At 38.3% G+C, this 14,392-nt stretch overlaps 1 protein-coding gene and 1 long non-coding RNA gene across 2 annotated transcripts; both read left to right on the top strand.

Annotated features, from left to right (window-relative positions):
- Positions 1-6,550: 6,550 nt before the first annotated feature.
- LOC141671908 (uncharacterized) lies at positions 6,551-7,220 on the top strand. Its single transcript, XR_012555293.1, has 3 exons — positions 6,551-6,678; positions 6,781-6,850; positions 7,157-7,220. It is a non-coding gene; the product is annotated as an uncharacterized LOC141671908 (long non-coding RNA).
- Positions 7,221-11,410: 4,190 nt separating this feature from the next.
- Positions 11,411-12,691, top strand: LOC141674122 (uncharacterized). Its single transcript, XM_074480847.1, has 2 exons — positions 11,411-11,884; positions 12,494-12,691. Exons 1-2 carry the CDS (start codon positions 11,411-11,413, stop codon positions 12,689-12,691), a joined length of 672 nt encoding a protein of 223 aa, XP_074336948.1.
- The last annotated feature ends 1,701 nt before the right edge of the window (positions 12,692-14,392 follow it).

Genomic DNA, 14,392 nt, shown 5'->3' with positions numbered 1-14,392 from the left:
AAGTAAATCGTCCACTCCATTCTCAAACTCTCTTGTTCTTCTATCAGCTTATAACCATGACCTATCCATATTTTGATATAAAACAAGCTGCAAAAAGAAAGTGACATGATGGTCAAAAACAGAGCATATACTATTAAGCTTATGACTAACTACCAAAACAATTACAAACCCAAATTCCCAAATAACCAAAACTATTAAGCTTATGACTAACTACCAAACCAAAACAATCAGCAACAACTACATAATCTATTAGCAATTAGTAACTAATTAAGCTTATCACAAACCCAAATTCCCAATGTGCATCACTTCAAACAATTAATTGCAGAGGTGACTAATTAAGATTATGACTAACTAATTAAACAATTAACTAATTAAGATTATGACTAACTAATTAAACAATTAACTAATTAAGATTATGACTAACTAATTAAACAATTAACTATTAAGCTTATCACTTCAAACAATTAATTGCAGAGGTGAGCTTGTGTTAGAGCTTAAACCACTGAAACAATGGAGGAACCCTAAAACACTAAAAAGATAATTTAGGTTACGGATTTACCTAAAATGGAGGTCTCTGCGATGGAGGTCGAGGTTCGATGGGGGAGGTTGAGCTTGAGGTCGAGGTGCGATGGAGGAGGTGCGAAGCAGCTTGAGGTCGAGGTCGAGCTTGAGGTCGAGGTCGATGGAGGTTCGAGGAGGTCGAGGTGCGATGGAGCCGCCACGAATCACGATGGAGAGTACAGGAGGGGATAAGATGAGGAGTAATGAATGACCTAATTTTGACTTCAATTATTATGTTCTCATTCAGACATAACAAAGCTCAATGATTGGGTTGTTAAAATTTTAAATAATCCTTAAATTATGTCCAAGAATGTCAAAATCAATTAAATCCAAATAAAAATCGACTTATGGATAGTCATTTACAAATTTTATCGATGTTAATATCGACTTATTGTAGTCATGTACAAATTTTATCAGAAAATAATCAACTCTTCTTGTTCGTCTTTTTAACAGAAATCCGGTAAAAGCTGTAGTCCCTGACACGGGTACTACTACCCAGTTGACTTAATTAATTTCTGAAATGGATTTGTCAACGATCCAACCGTACGGATGTTAATATCGACTTATTGTAGTCATGTACAAATTTTATCGGAAAATAATCAACTCTTCTTGTTCGTCTTTTTAACAGAAATCCGGTAAAAGCTGTAGTCCCTGACACGGGTACTACTACCCAGTTGACTTAATTAATTTCTGAAATGGATTTGTCAACGATCCAACCGTACGGATGTTAATATCGACTTATTGTAGTCATGTACAAATTTTATCGGAAAATAATCAACTCTTCTTGTTCGTCTTTTTAACAGAAATCCGGTAAAAGCTGTAGTCCCTGACACGGGTACTACTACCCAGTTGACTTAATTAATTTCTGAAATGGATTTGTCAACGATCCAACCGTACGGATGTTAATATCGACTTAGTGTAGTCATGTACAGATTTTATCGGAAAATAATCAACTCTTCTTGTTCGTCTTTTTAACAGAAATCCGGTAAAAGCTGTAGTCCCTGACACGGGTACTACTACCCAGTTGACTTAATTAATTTCTGAAATGGATTTGTCAACGATCCAACCGTACGGATGTTAATATCGACTTAGTGTAGTCATGTACAGATTTTATCGGAAAATAATCAACTCTTCTTGTTCGTCTTTTTAACAGAAATCCGGTAAAAGCTGTAGTCCCTGACACGGGTACTACTACCCAGTTGACTTAATTAATTTATAAAATGGATTTGTCAACGATCCAACCGTACGGATGTTAATATCGACTTAGTGTAGTCATGTACAGATTTTATCGGAAAATAATCAACTCTTCTTGTTCGTCTTTTTAACAGAAATCCGGTAAAAGCTGTAGTCCCTGACACGGGTACTACTACCCAGTTGACTTAATTAATTTCTGAAATGGATTTGTCAACGATCCAACCGTACGGATGTTAATATCGACTTATTGTAGTCATGTACAAATTTTATCGGAAAATAATCAACTCTTCTTGTTCGTCTTTTTAATAGAAATCCGGTAAAAGCTGTAGTCCCTGACACGGGTACTACTACCCAGTTGACTTAATTAATTTATAAAATGGATTTGTCAACGATCCAACCGTACGGATGTTAATATCGACTTAGTGTAGTCATGTACAGATTTTATCGGAAAATATAAGATGTTTAAAATAAAGTCATCTTTTTAACGAAACACTGAACCGAATAAAAATCTTCTAATCGAAATTATTAACTAAACAATTGTAACAAAGTATGTCTAACAACAGTTTTTCAGACAAGATAATTTAATTTTTAAAAATTAAAATATATTAAAAGACATTACATACCGTTAGATTGAGGTACTATCTCAAATCAGCACCGTTCATTTGATTTTTCATTTCCCCCCAATCAAAAATTGTCTCCCACCTTGGCTTCGCGGTGTTTACTTTACCAGTTTACATTCACAATTTCATTTTTCATTTTCATTTTATCACACGCGACAACGGCGATCACAGGCGACAACGGCGATCACAGGCGACAACGGCGATTACTCAACCTAGCATCACACGCGACAAGGGCGATTACTCAACCGTTTAATCACTGGTATGGGCTTAAACCCTAGAACCCTAGCGTCCCTGATTTTATCTTTTGTATTTGGGGTTTTTTCATCTTATGTATTTAGGGGTTGTAGAGTATATGATATTTTGGGTATCTTCATTCCGATTATATGCGTCCTTTGCATGCATTTTGTCACTCACTCTTGATTTTGAGTCCCTGATTTTATGTATTTAGGGGTTTTGGGTTTCTATTTTGAATATATGATGGTTGTGGGTTTCGATTTTGAGTCCCCGATTTCATGTATTTAGGGGTTGTGGGTTTCGATTTTGAGAAATGCATTTTGTGGATTTTGAATATATGATGCTGCTTGTGGGTGTTGATTTTGTGGGTTTTCACTATGCTTGTGGGGTTTTGAATATATGATGCTGCTTGTGGGTGTTGATTTTGTTGATTTTTTGGGTTTTCACTATGCTTGTGGGGTGTTCTATGCTTGTGGGGTGTTCTATTTTGTTGATTTTGTGGTTTTCACTATGCTTGTGGGTGTTGATTTTGTATTTTCACTATGCTTGTGAGTCCCTGATTTCATGTGTTCTATGTTTCACTCTAGATTTTAGTGTTCCTCTAAATACACTCTGCATATACACTCAGCATCCCTGATTTTAGTGTTTCACTATGCTTGATTTTAATGTTTCACTTAAGATTTTGTGGATTTTGATCCACATTGCCTCTGTTTGATTCACGGAACACATAAACACATTGCCTCTGTTTGAGTATATATGTTTCGTGCATATATGCGAAGTCCTTTTAGATATATGACAGCTCATTTTACATGTTCTATATTATGTGACTCTGAAATTTGGTTTTTCTTCCATATACATTTGATACATGTGTTTTAAACTTTAGTTTTTGTTTGGTGTATAGATAATGGCCACTCCGAAAAAGAAAAGTGAGTCAAAGAAGACAGAATTGAACACAAGAAAGTCACCGAGAACAGGGCCAAAGAAGAAAGAGCTTAAAAGGTCCAGGTCTTCATCCCACCCAACTACCATGAATGTGATCAGGGCTTTACGAAAGACCAGGTCCTTAAACAACCAGACCCCTGCTATGACCCCCACCCCATCCACTTCTTCCCCAAAGTCTGTGAAGAAGAAGCCTATATCTGAAATCTTACAGAAAAAAATTTCCAAAAATAAGAAGAAAAAAGTGAAACCTGTTACCACCCCGAACAACAATGAAGGACTAAAACTACTCAAGCGAGGTTGTGTAACGATGCATAGAATTGTGAGACGAAAGATCCAGGGGAATAAACTTAATGTGTCTTTTAATGGAAAGGGAGAGCCGTATGGTCCTGAAGCGGCAGAAATGCAATCCTATATTGGGGTTTTGGCAAGAACCAAAGCACCAATCTGGCATGATAGTTGGAAATGTGTTCCCGATGAGACAAAGAACAAGCTTTGGGAGTGTGTTCTGGTAAAACAAACTCAAATAATTATGTATCTTTCATTATATGTTCATTACTTATGTATCTGATATCTTTTTAATTTCTTATGTATGTAGCTGGGTTTCATTTTACCTCCGTCTGCGAAAAAGTTGGTTTTACGTTCCGCTGGTCAGAAATGGAGGGAGTTCAAAAGTCGACTGACCACAAATTACATTCTCCCTTATCGAGATCAACCTGAAGTGTTGGCCTATCCTCCTGCAGATTTCTCTTTCATAGAAAAATCGCATTGGGATATATTTGTTGCTGATCGCACGTCACCTGAGTTTTTGGTATGTTTCCAGTTAGCATTATGACATACTTATTTCTAGTTAGCATTAAAACATACTTGTTGTTTCTAGTTTTTGGTATTTAATTAATATTGATTTCATAACCACATTCGTGCTTCTTATGCAGAAATGTCATGATGATGCTATACAAAGAAGGATGCTGAGTGTATATCCACATCGGATGTCTCGAAAAGGTTATGCTAACCTCGAGAATGAATGGGTGCGTAATAGTGAAATGACATAGTTATTATTCTAATACAAACTAATTTGTCTAACATATTTATACTATTATACTTTCCTGATCATATACATGTGAATGCAGTATCAATCTCATCCAGATGAAGAGGAAGTTGATCGGTCGTCAACCTGGGTCCTAGCAAGGAAGGACAAAGATGGTAAATTTTTAGGAAAAATTGTTGAAGATAAAGCAACGGAAATTGTAAGTTATATATTAATTTTTGTCTTAATTAATTGAAAGTATATGGTACTTAATTATGTTAGTCTTTTACATGGAAATAGCTCAGACTGTGATAATATGGTACACTTAATATTTTAGGAAAAATTGAAAAAGGAGGTTAAGGAAGGGAAACTAATAGCTGAAGGTGTTGATGATGTTTTAACACTCGCGCTCGGTAAGCCTGAGCATGGTGGACGGGTCCGTGGACAAGGTGTTCATGTAAAGCAGTCGGTTTATTTTGATCTTCCAAGGCAAAAAAAAGCTAGAACAATGGATGAAAAGATACAGGAAAGAGTTCAGAGGTACTTGGCAGAGGAGACTCCAAAAATAATTAAAGCGAGAGATGATTTTTGGGCTGCTGAAATGGAAAAGCTGAGGGCAGAGATCTTGAAAAGGCCCGTACAACAAGAATGTACTCCAACGCATCCTTCCCAACAAGCAAGCTGTCACTCTAACGGCGGGGTTGATGTTGATGCAGCTGTAAACCATCCTGCTACACCTACAACTGCAAAGAATTTATTTCCTGTTCAACAGGAGGGAGGTGGTCTGAAAATTCAAAAGATTGAAAGTTTGTTTGTTGATTTAGGGGTGGATCCTGAGGATGCTCAGAGGTTGGATGGCAAGGATGAAAGTTGTAGAATTGTTTTTGAGGAAGACAGATGTGAAGAAGTTAAAGTGAATGCTCCGGATAATTCTGTTTGTAAATTGGCTCTTGGATCGCTCAGCAACATTGTAGCTTGTGCGAAGATTGATGAAGTTGTTGTTGTTGAAGGAGAGGAGACAATCCATGGAGTCAGACTTGGGGAAGAGAATGCAAGAGTGTCAATCACTCAAGTCATTCAAGGAGATGCTAAGATTCCATATCCCATCGGTGACGAGATTTTGACCGTGGAACAAGCCATGGGAACTTTTATTGCATGGCCAAGAAACTTGATAACAATGAGGAACAATAGCACTTCCAATGTTTTGTCAGCTCCGAAGGTAAAAATATTTAGAATAGCACTATATAGCTAGAATGTTTTTATTTAGTATTTTCTTTCTTACTATTTTCATGTGTATTTTCTGCAGAAAGCCAAGAAAAAGGGAAAAAAGAAGACTTATAAATTAGTCGCTGATGTTGAACCAGAGCTTGTTGTTGAGATGGGTGCAAATTACCCATCTGCATTAAATCGTTTGTGGACATGGGCAAAGGGTGCCTTAGCTGATGAACGAACGATTTCTTTTCAACTATCCCAAGAAGCCTTTGGCTCTACAAAAAAGATGGCCATTTACTTATCAGATATATATTCGGTGTGCTCTGGAGGTGAAATGTCGGGGTCTGTGATCGTCCTTTTTATTCAGTAAGTTTCTCCACAATTTTTTTTTTAATATCTCATAGTTAGTCTGTGGCTCCAGAAACGATTTTTTTTTAATCTCTCATATTTTTATATGTAGCTCCATAAACGAATACGTCAAAAAAAATAAGATGACCAACATGATCAAGTTCGTAGATCCCACCACAATTGGTGCCATTGGCTGTGGTAATGCAGGGCAGAGGTCGCGTGCACTCGCTGCACGATTTAAGAATGCTAAGAAAGGGCAATACTTTCTTATGCCTTACAATGACGTGTAAGTTTTAATCCAAGAGCTAGCTAGTTAGACATTCTCATATAATGTTTTAGCTAAACAGGATCACATGCCTTTTTAAATTGATTTTTTTTGGAGCTTCTAAGTTTCAATTTTTATGACAAGGCTTCAATTCATTCATGTTTGTGTAGGAACCATTGGAATTTAACTGTTGCAAATCCTGAGGCAGAGGTTGTCTACCACATGGACCCTCTAAAACGTCGAATCGCTAATGTGGAATGGCTGGATGTTGTCGACAAGTAAGATTCAGCTTCTAAAATATCTGTATGGAGTCTTGAACTTTGATAGACCACGCATTTTTCAGTTGCTTAATGGTTTTGCTGGTATTATTTTGGTTGTAGTGCCATTAAAATTTACAAAGAGGATCTCAACAAGGTTGTCAAGAAGAAAATTTTGTGGGAGAACATGGCGGTAATAATCAATTCTCATCATATTTTTTCTATGCTATTAAGGATATTGTAATTAAATAATTATTTCTTACATCTCAGTTAGTTGATATTGTAATTAAATAATTATTTGTTACATCTCAGTTAGTTGTTAAGGATAGAAGTTAGTTAGATTAATGCTTGTATATAAACACTACTGCACTCATAGTTTAGAGACTTATTTTTTACATTCACCAAATCTGTTTTGTATAGTTATCTCTCTGCAATATACATACAAGAGCTTCTTTCTCTCCAATTCACAGCTTTTGTAATGCATTTTTAATTAATCCAGGGAGTTCCAGTGCAGTCAGGAACCAAGGATTGTGGCCTGTTTGTGATGCGCTATATGAAGGAGATTGTTCAGGACAAAGAACTTGAGTTTGCTGCTAAGGTGAGATTTTCACTTTGGGTTTTCCCATTGACTTATACTCTTACTCGTACAGTACTTAATTGTATGACTTATGTAAAATTTTGGGTTATTTTTCAGTGGATGCGCAGATCAAACTTGGTTTACACTGATGATGACATTAACGAGATCCGCTGTGATTTTGCAAAATATTTCATGAAACGCCATGCAATCTAGGTTCCAAATTTGTGGTCTTTTGTTTGAACTAGTAGTCGGATTTGAACTTTAAATTATGCAGTTGGTCATGGTGATGCACTTTTTGGTCCAATCCAAACAGAATTGTCGGTAGATTGATAGATTTGTCTCAATCTATTAGTAGATTGCATGGTCAATCTATATATATTGTGCTCAATCTATATATATTGCCCGGTTCTTGTTCTAGTGTTGTAGGATTGTTGGATTGGTTGTGTTTGGTGGATTTATATTAGATGTTTGGTGGATATATATATATATATATTGGCTTGTTCTAGGATTGTTGGATTGATATGTGTTTGGTGGATTTATATATATTGGCTTGTTCTTGTTCTAGCTAGTTCTAAGTTTGTTGGTTTGGTGAATTTATATATATTGGCTTGTTCTTGTTCTAGCTAGTTCTAGGTTTGTTGGTTTGGTGGATTTTGATTTTTTTGTGATTGGTAGTTAGTTCTCGGTTTGTTCGTTTGGTGGATTCATTTTTGGTGGATTCATTTTTGGGATTTAGTTTTTAGAAAACAGGTGGTTTGGATGAAATCAGGATTTTATATGCAAAATTTTATATACAACAGATGATTGTGTTCTCAATCAAAAACAGCCATTGTACCAAACTAATTGGAACAACACTGTAACATTGTTTTAACAGTTGACTAAAGCTCTATTCACAACACTTTAAAACATGGTAATATTGTGTCTATCATGTTCACATAACGACAAAATATACGATGGTGTTATCTCAAGGATAACACTACAATATGCTTTAAACAAAAAATGTGGTCTAAAGAGCATTAAGATGGCAGTTAACATAACTTAGTATTAAAATACTATCACAAACCATTGTTTGAAATAGCTCCTTACAATATTTACCTAAAACTGTTGTATAAGACAGCATAAAATAACAGTATTGACCTAAAACTGTTGTGGTTAGCCTTTCAAACAACATTATATACGACGCTGTTGTCTCAAGGGGTGCACTACAATAGGAGTTAAACAAAAAATGTGGTCTAAAGAGCTTTAAAATGGCCGTTAACCACAACTCATTATTGGAAATACATTTCACAAACCGATGTTTGAAAGACTTCCTTACAATACTCTGGCTCAAGGTGTTGTCTAAGACATCATAACATAACTGTATTGTCCTAAACCTATTGTGGTTAGCCTTTCAAACAACAATCAACAAACTACCCGTTGTTTGACAAATAATATATAGAAATTTTGCACTCTTAGTTGACAGTAATACACCGTTGTCTTCTTGAGGAAAACCGTTGCAGGTAAACTGTTCCAACAATACAGTCTTTTATACAACCTGTTGTTGAATGACAGTTTCGGTAACAGTTATGAACCTGTTGTGTCTGTAGCTTCTAGTAATGGTTCGATGCACTGTTGTCTGATCGAAATCACACGGCTCCTCAATAGACGACCAAAAATTTTGACATCAAACAACGGTGAAAAACGGTTGTAGGATCATGTTTTTCTTGTAGTGGTAGGTAACTCAAGGATGAGATTGAGTATTTGATCCGAAGGGGAAAATTCAGACATTTCACCAAGGGTGAAGAGGCTGGAGGCCAAAAAAGAGATAATGATCGAAAAGATGACGATCGAAGGTGTAATGACAGAGATTGCAAACCACAGCCTCGAGGGCCAGTAATTAATATAATCTCAAGAAGTCCTACAGTAGCTGGTACTAAAAGGAACTCTCAAAAAGCTTATTCGAGAGAAGTAATGAGCATAGTTGGAGATCCACCTAAGCGTTCTAAGTCAGAGATGACGCTTGAATTTGGTGACCCAGACCTTGAAGGTTTGGCATTATCTCAGGATGATCCTCTGGTTATCACTCCGATAATTGGAAATTATCCTGTTATGAGGGTCCTAGTGGAAAATGGAGCTTCCGTGGACATCTTGTTCCATGACACATTCATAAGGATGAGCTACAATGATTCTCAACTAACTCCATTCGACAGACCCATCTACGGGTTTAACCATGTGGAATGCAAAGTCGAAGGAGCAATTCAACTTCCCATAACTATTGGGGAAGAGCCCAGGGAGGCCACACAGATGTTAAACTTTCAGGTTGTCAAGGCAGCCTCTACTTACAATGCTATCATGGGTAGAACAGGGATCCATGCTTTTAAGGATGTGCCCTCAACCTACTACATGGTACTGAAGTTCCCAACTAGGAATGGTGTTGGAGAAGTGAAAGGAGATCAGAGAAGGGCCCATAGTTTCTATGTTGTAGCACTTAGGCCCGATAGAACTGGGGGGCGGGTCCTCCCCATAGAAGACATGGATGCCCGAGAGAATGACGAACTGCGAGGGAAGCTAGCCGAGGACTTGGTCCCAATTCCTTTAGACCCTTTAGACCCGAAGAAGGTCACTTATATTGAGGCATCTCTGGAAAAGCCCTTGAAGGGCCAACTGACAACTTTCCTAAAAGAAAATAGTGGTATATTTGCTTTGACAGTAGCTGAAATGCCTGGGATTGACCCGAACCTTGTAACTCATAGGTTGAATGTTGAGCCGACTCGGAAGGTTATGAAGCAGAAGAAGCGAACTTATGCCCCTGATAGGCTGGAAGCCATTAAGCAGGAGGTCGAGAAGCTTTTAGAAGCTGGATTCATTGAGGAAGTGCAGTTCTTTGAATTGTTGGCCAACTTCGTAATGGTTAAGAAGGCTAATGGAAACTGGAGGATGTGCATTGACTTTACTGACTTTAATGATGCTTATCCCAAGGACTGTTACCCCCTACCGAGGATTGATACCCTGATCGATGTCACTGCTGGAAACGAGATGCTAAGCTTTGTGGATGGCTTTAGTGGTAACAATCAGATTAGAATGCATAAGGATGACACCCCCAAGGTATCTTTCATAACTGACTTTGGTGTATTTTGTTATCTTGTTATGGATTTTGGACTTAAGAATGCAGGAGCTACTTACCAAAGATTGGTAAACAAGATATTTGCCCATATAATTAGTAAGACCATGGAGGTCTATGTTGATGACATGTTAGTCAAAAGCCTAAGCAAGGCCGATCATTTTAGTCACCTCATAGAGGCATTTGAAATGTTGAGGCACCATAAGATGATGTTAAACCCAGCCAAGTGTGCTTTCGGCGTTGGGTCTGGAATATTTTTGGGTCATATGGTCGCTAAGAGGGGAATAGAGACCAACCCTGACAAGATCAAAGCCATCCTAGAGATAAATGCCTGACCTTTTTCAGAATGTTCAGAAGCTGACAGGAAGAATCGCAGCTCGAGGGAGGTTCATCTCCAAGTCTGAAGATAAATGCCTGCCCTTTTTCAAAACCCTTAAGAAGGTGAATAATTTTGAATGGACGGTTGAGAGCCAAGAGACCTTTGAACAACTAAAGTAGTATATGATTGAAGCCCCTTTGTTGGCCAAACCAAGTCTGGAGGACACCCTTTATTTATACCTCGTGGTATCCAAACAAGCCGTGAGTGCAGTCCTCGTGAAGGAAGAACAAAAGCTCCAGAAGCCTGTATACAATGTAAGCAAGGTGCTCCATGAAGCAGAGTTGAATTACTCCACCACGGAAAAGTTCGCGCTTGCTCTCATCACGGCCTCGAGGAAGTTGAGATCATACTTCCAGGCTCACAAGATCGAAGTCCTGACAGATCAACCCTTGAGCAACATTCTTCATAGCCTAAAGGCCATTGGATGGCTCATCAAGTGGGCAATTGAGTTAGGAGAATTTGATATCAAGTACAAGCCTCGAATGGCCATCAAGGCTCAGGATTTAGCAGATTTCATGGTCGAATGCACCATTAATGACCAAGAAGTCGGGGGCAAGAGATAATAACCCCAGAAGGAGGAGAGAAAGAGAAGGATAAAGAAATAACCCTGAAAGAGTATTGGGTTCTCCATTTTTACGAAGGGTCCAAAACAAAATCTAGTGGTGCAAGCCTAGTCTTGCAAAGCCCTACTGGGTTTATGATTGAGTATGCTTTGAAGTTGGATTTCCCAACTACGAATAACAAAGCAGAATACGAAGCATTGATAGCAGGCTTAGGCTTGGCTAGTGCCCTGAGGGCCAAAAACCTGAAGGTCTGTGGAGACTCAAGACTTATAGTTGCTCAAGTTAATGGAGAGTTTGAGGCCAAAGATGATACCATGGCCAAGTACCTAAGAGTCGTAAAGGGAATATTAACTCAGTTCAATGAATGGTACGCAGAACATATTCCGAGAGAGGAGAACAATACGATGGATGCCTTGTCTCAGTTCGCCTCGTCTGAAATCAAGAACTATTCGAGAAGTATCTACTTCCAGGTCTTGAAGACCCCTACTATTCATGTCATAAATATGATAGCACCAGTTGGTGTGACAAGCTGTTGGATAGACCCGATCAAGACCCACTTAGAGACTGGGTGGCTCCCCGACGATGCCCAGGAGGCACGCAAGCTGTCGGTCAGAGCGTTGAGATATTAATTGATTGAAGGCCTTCTCTATAAAAGGTCCTTTGTTATTCAATACCTGAAGTGATTGAGACCTCTTGAAGCAGAGGAGGCACTTAAAGAAGCCCGTGAAGGAATTTATAGACAACACTTAGGGGGCAGGGCCCTCGCTTACAAGATAACTCGGTTGGGATTTCACTGGCCAACTATGCTAGCCGACGCAAAGGCTTATACGAAGAAATGTGACAGATTCCAGAGGTATGCTCGAATAGTACGACATCCCCCAGAGAGGCTTACATCTATTAGCACACCCATCCCTTTTGCAATGTGAGGAATGGACATACTTGGACCATTTCTTGTAGCATCAGGATAGAGGAAGTTCATTATGGTAGCCATAGACTACTTTACAAAGTGGATTGAGGCTAAAGCACTAGCCTAGATAACCATCAACCAAATTTCCCAATTCTTCTGGTTGAATGTGATATGCCGAATAGGAATCCCACACATCCTTGTCACGAATAATGGGAAACAATTTGATAATGCATAGTTTAGAGAGTACTGCGATGACAACAGCATAGAGCTTCATTTCACCTGAGTTGCTCACCCAAAAGAAAATGTGCAGGCAGAAGTTGCCAACAGAATCATCCTGGATGGACTTAAGAAGAAGGTTGAACGCTCAAGAAACACTTGGGTGGATGAGTTGCTGCCTATAGTATGGGCATATCGTACCACCTGCAAAGTGACAACTGAAGCTACCCCATTCATGCTGGCTTATGGAGCCGAGGCCGTGGTGCCCCTTGAGATCACGTGGATCCCCTAGGATTGAAGCTTATAAACCAGAAACCAATGAAGAAGGCATAAAGCTCGCTCTCGATCTTATTGACGAGGTCAGAGATGAGGCCAATTCCCGTAATACAGAGCATCAACGAAGAGCCTCCCTCTATTATAATAGAAGGGTTAAAGAAAGGTTCTTTTAGCAAGGAGACTTGGTTCTAAGGAAGATTAAGGTATCAGGAGTCGGGGGGGAAGCTAGCCCCTAACTGGGAAGGACCTTATAAGGTCAGGAAGACTTTGGGACGAGGATCCTGCAAGTAGAAACCATGAATGGTGATGAAGTGTCCCACACTTGGCGTAGTTCAAACCTGAAGGTTTATTATGTTTAGGATATTCACTATATGTTCCTAGTACTTAGAATTAAGTTTATAAATAAGGTCGATGAAACTATCTATTGTAAGGGTTGAACCCATTTCTCAGAGATATTATCTATTTATGCAAGTTTATTTCTGTCATATTGTCTACCAATTTATTTAAGTACGAGCATCTAAAGAATGCAATTCCCGAAGGACCAAATACTGAAAATAAAAGAAAAGTATGAAACTAAACTAAACGAATTGCATAGATATGGATCCCTGTTACGTGCTGATTCTCAATAATCAGGAGAAGCTCAGGATCTGACTATTTTAGATGTCATCATAATTTGATGTTCCATCAGGATTTGATGCATCATCAGTATCTGCAGAACATCAGCATCTGAAGGCAGTATGTTGTGAAGATTGACTCTGTTCCTTATTTTGAGGGATGGATATCTGTTCGTTCTGAGTGATCGGACTTTGTATATTCAGTTAAAGATATGTATCATTTTCTATTAGTAATTGATAATGCATATCCTAGACTGATTTGTAGCAGCTGTGTATTATATAAACACAGTTTAGGTCATCACATAGTGATTTAACTCGAGTATTGTACGACCTAGTAGCTCTCAAGAACATCAGTATTTCTTGAGAGAGTTTGTAACAGTTTTATTAGAAATATAAAGAACTAATATATTTTTATACTTGTTTGAAACATTTATACAATTGTATCCAACCCCCCTTAAACAATTGTATAATTACTGGGCAATAATTGGTATCAGAGCAAACTGATAAATTTACAATCAGAAGCGATCTAAACATGTCTCTGAACAAGTATGAAAGTATCAAAATCCCCATTCTGAAAAGGCTGAAAATCCTACATGGAAGGTGAAGATGCTCATGCACCTGGAGGCTACAAATCCAGACTATCTCGACGTAATCAATGATAGACCCTACATGCCAACAAAACTGGTGCCCGCAACTCCTACTGTTGCTGAACACTATCAGTTGAAGGAGAAGAGTAAGTGGACACCAGAAGAGAAAGTTGTTGTGCTGAAGGATGCAAAGGTAAGGAACATTTTGCATAACAGTCTTGATTATGTGATGTCAAATAGGGTTATAGCCTACAAGACTGCCAAAGAGATATGGGATGCTCTTGAAACTCAATGTCAAGGAACCATGACCATCAAGAAGAATATAAGGGCTGTTCTAATTCAAGAATATGAACATTTTGAGGATAAACCTGATGAAAGTCTCATCGACATCTATGACAGGTTTCTCACCCTGCTCAACAATCTATCCTTGGTGGGAAAGGTGTATGATAGGGAGGATTCAAACACTAAGTTTCTGAGAGCCTTGAATGATGAATGGGAGACTCAGACTTCAATCAT

The sequence above is a fragment of the Apium graveolens genome, chromosome 7, assembly GCF_009905375.1.
Source record: "Apium graveolens cultivar Ventura chromosome 7, ASM990537v1, whole genome shotgun sequence".
Lineage (NCBI taxonomy): Eukaryota > Viridiplantae > Streptophyta > Magnoliopsida > Apiales > Apiaceae > Apium > Apium graveolens.
This window is presented reverse-complemented; position numbering and strand designations above follow the sequence as displayed.

Excerpts from the sequence above, each read along its gene's own strand:
- LOC141674122 (XM_074480847.1), top strand. The coding sequence starts at position 11,411 with ATGATTGAGTATGCTTTGAAGTTGGATTTCCCAACTACGAATAACAAA. Across the intron at positions 11,885-12,493 it reads AGGAGGCACGCAAGCTGTCG|GCAGAAGTTGCCAACAGAAT; the intron begins GTCAGAGCGTTG and ends GAAAATGTGCAG.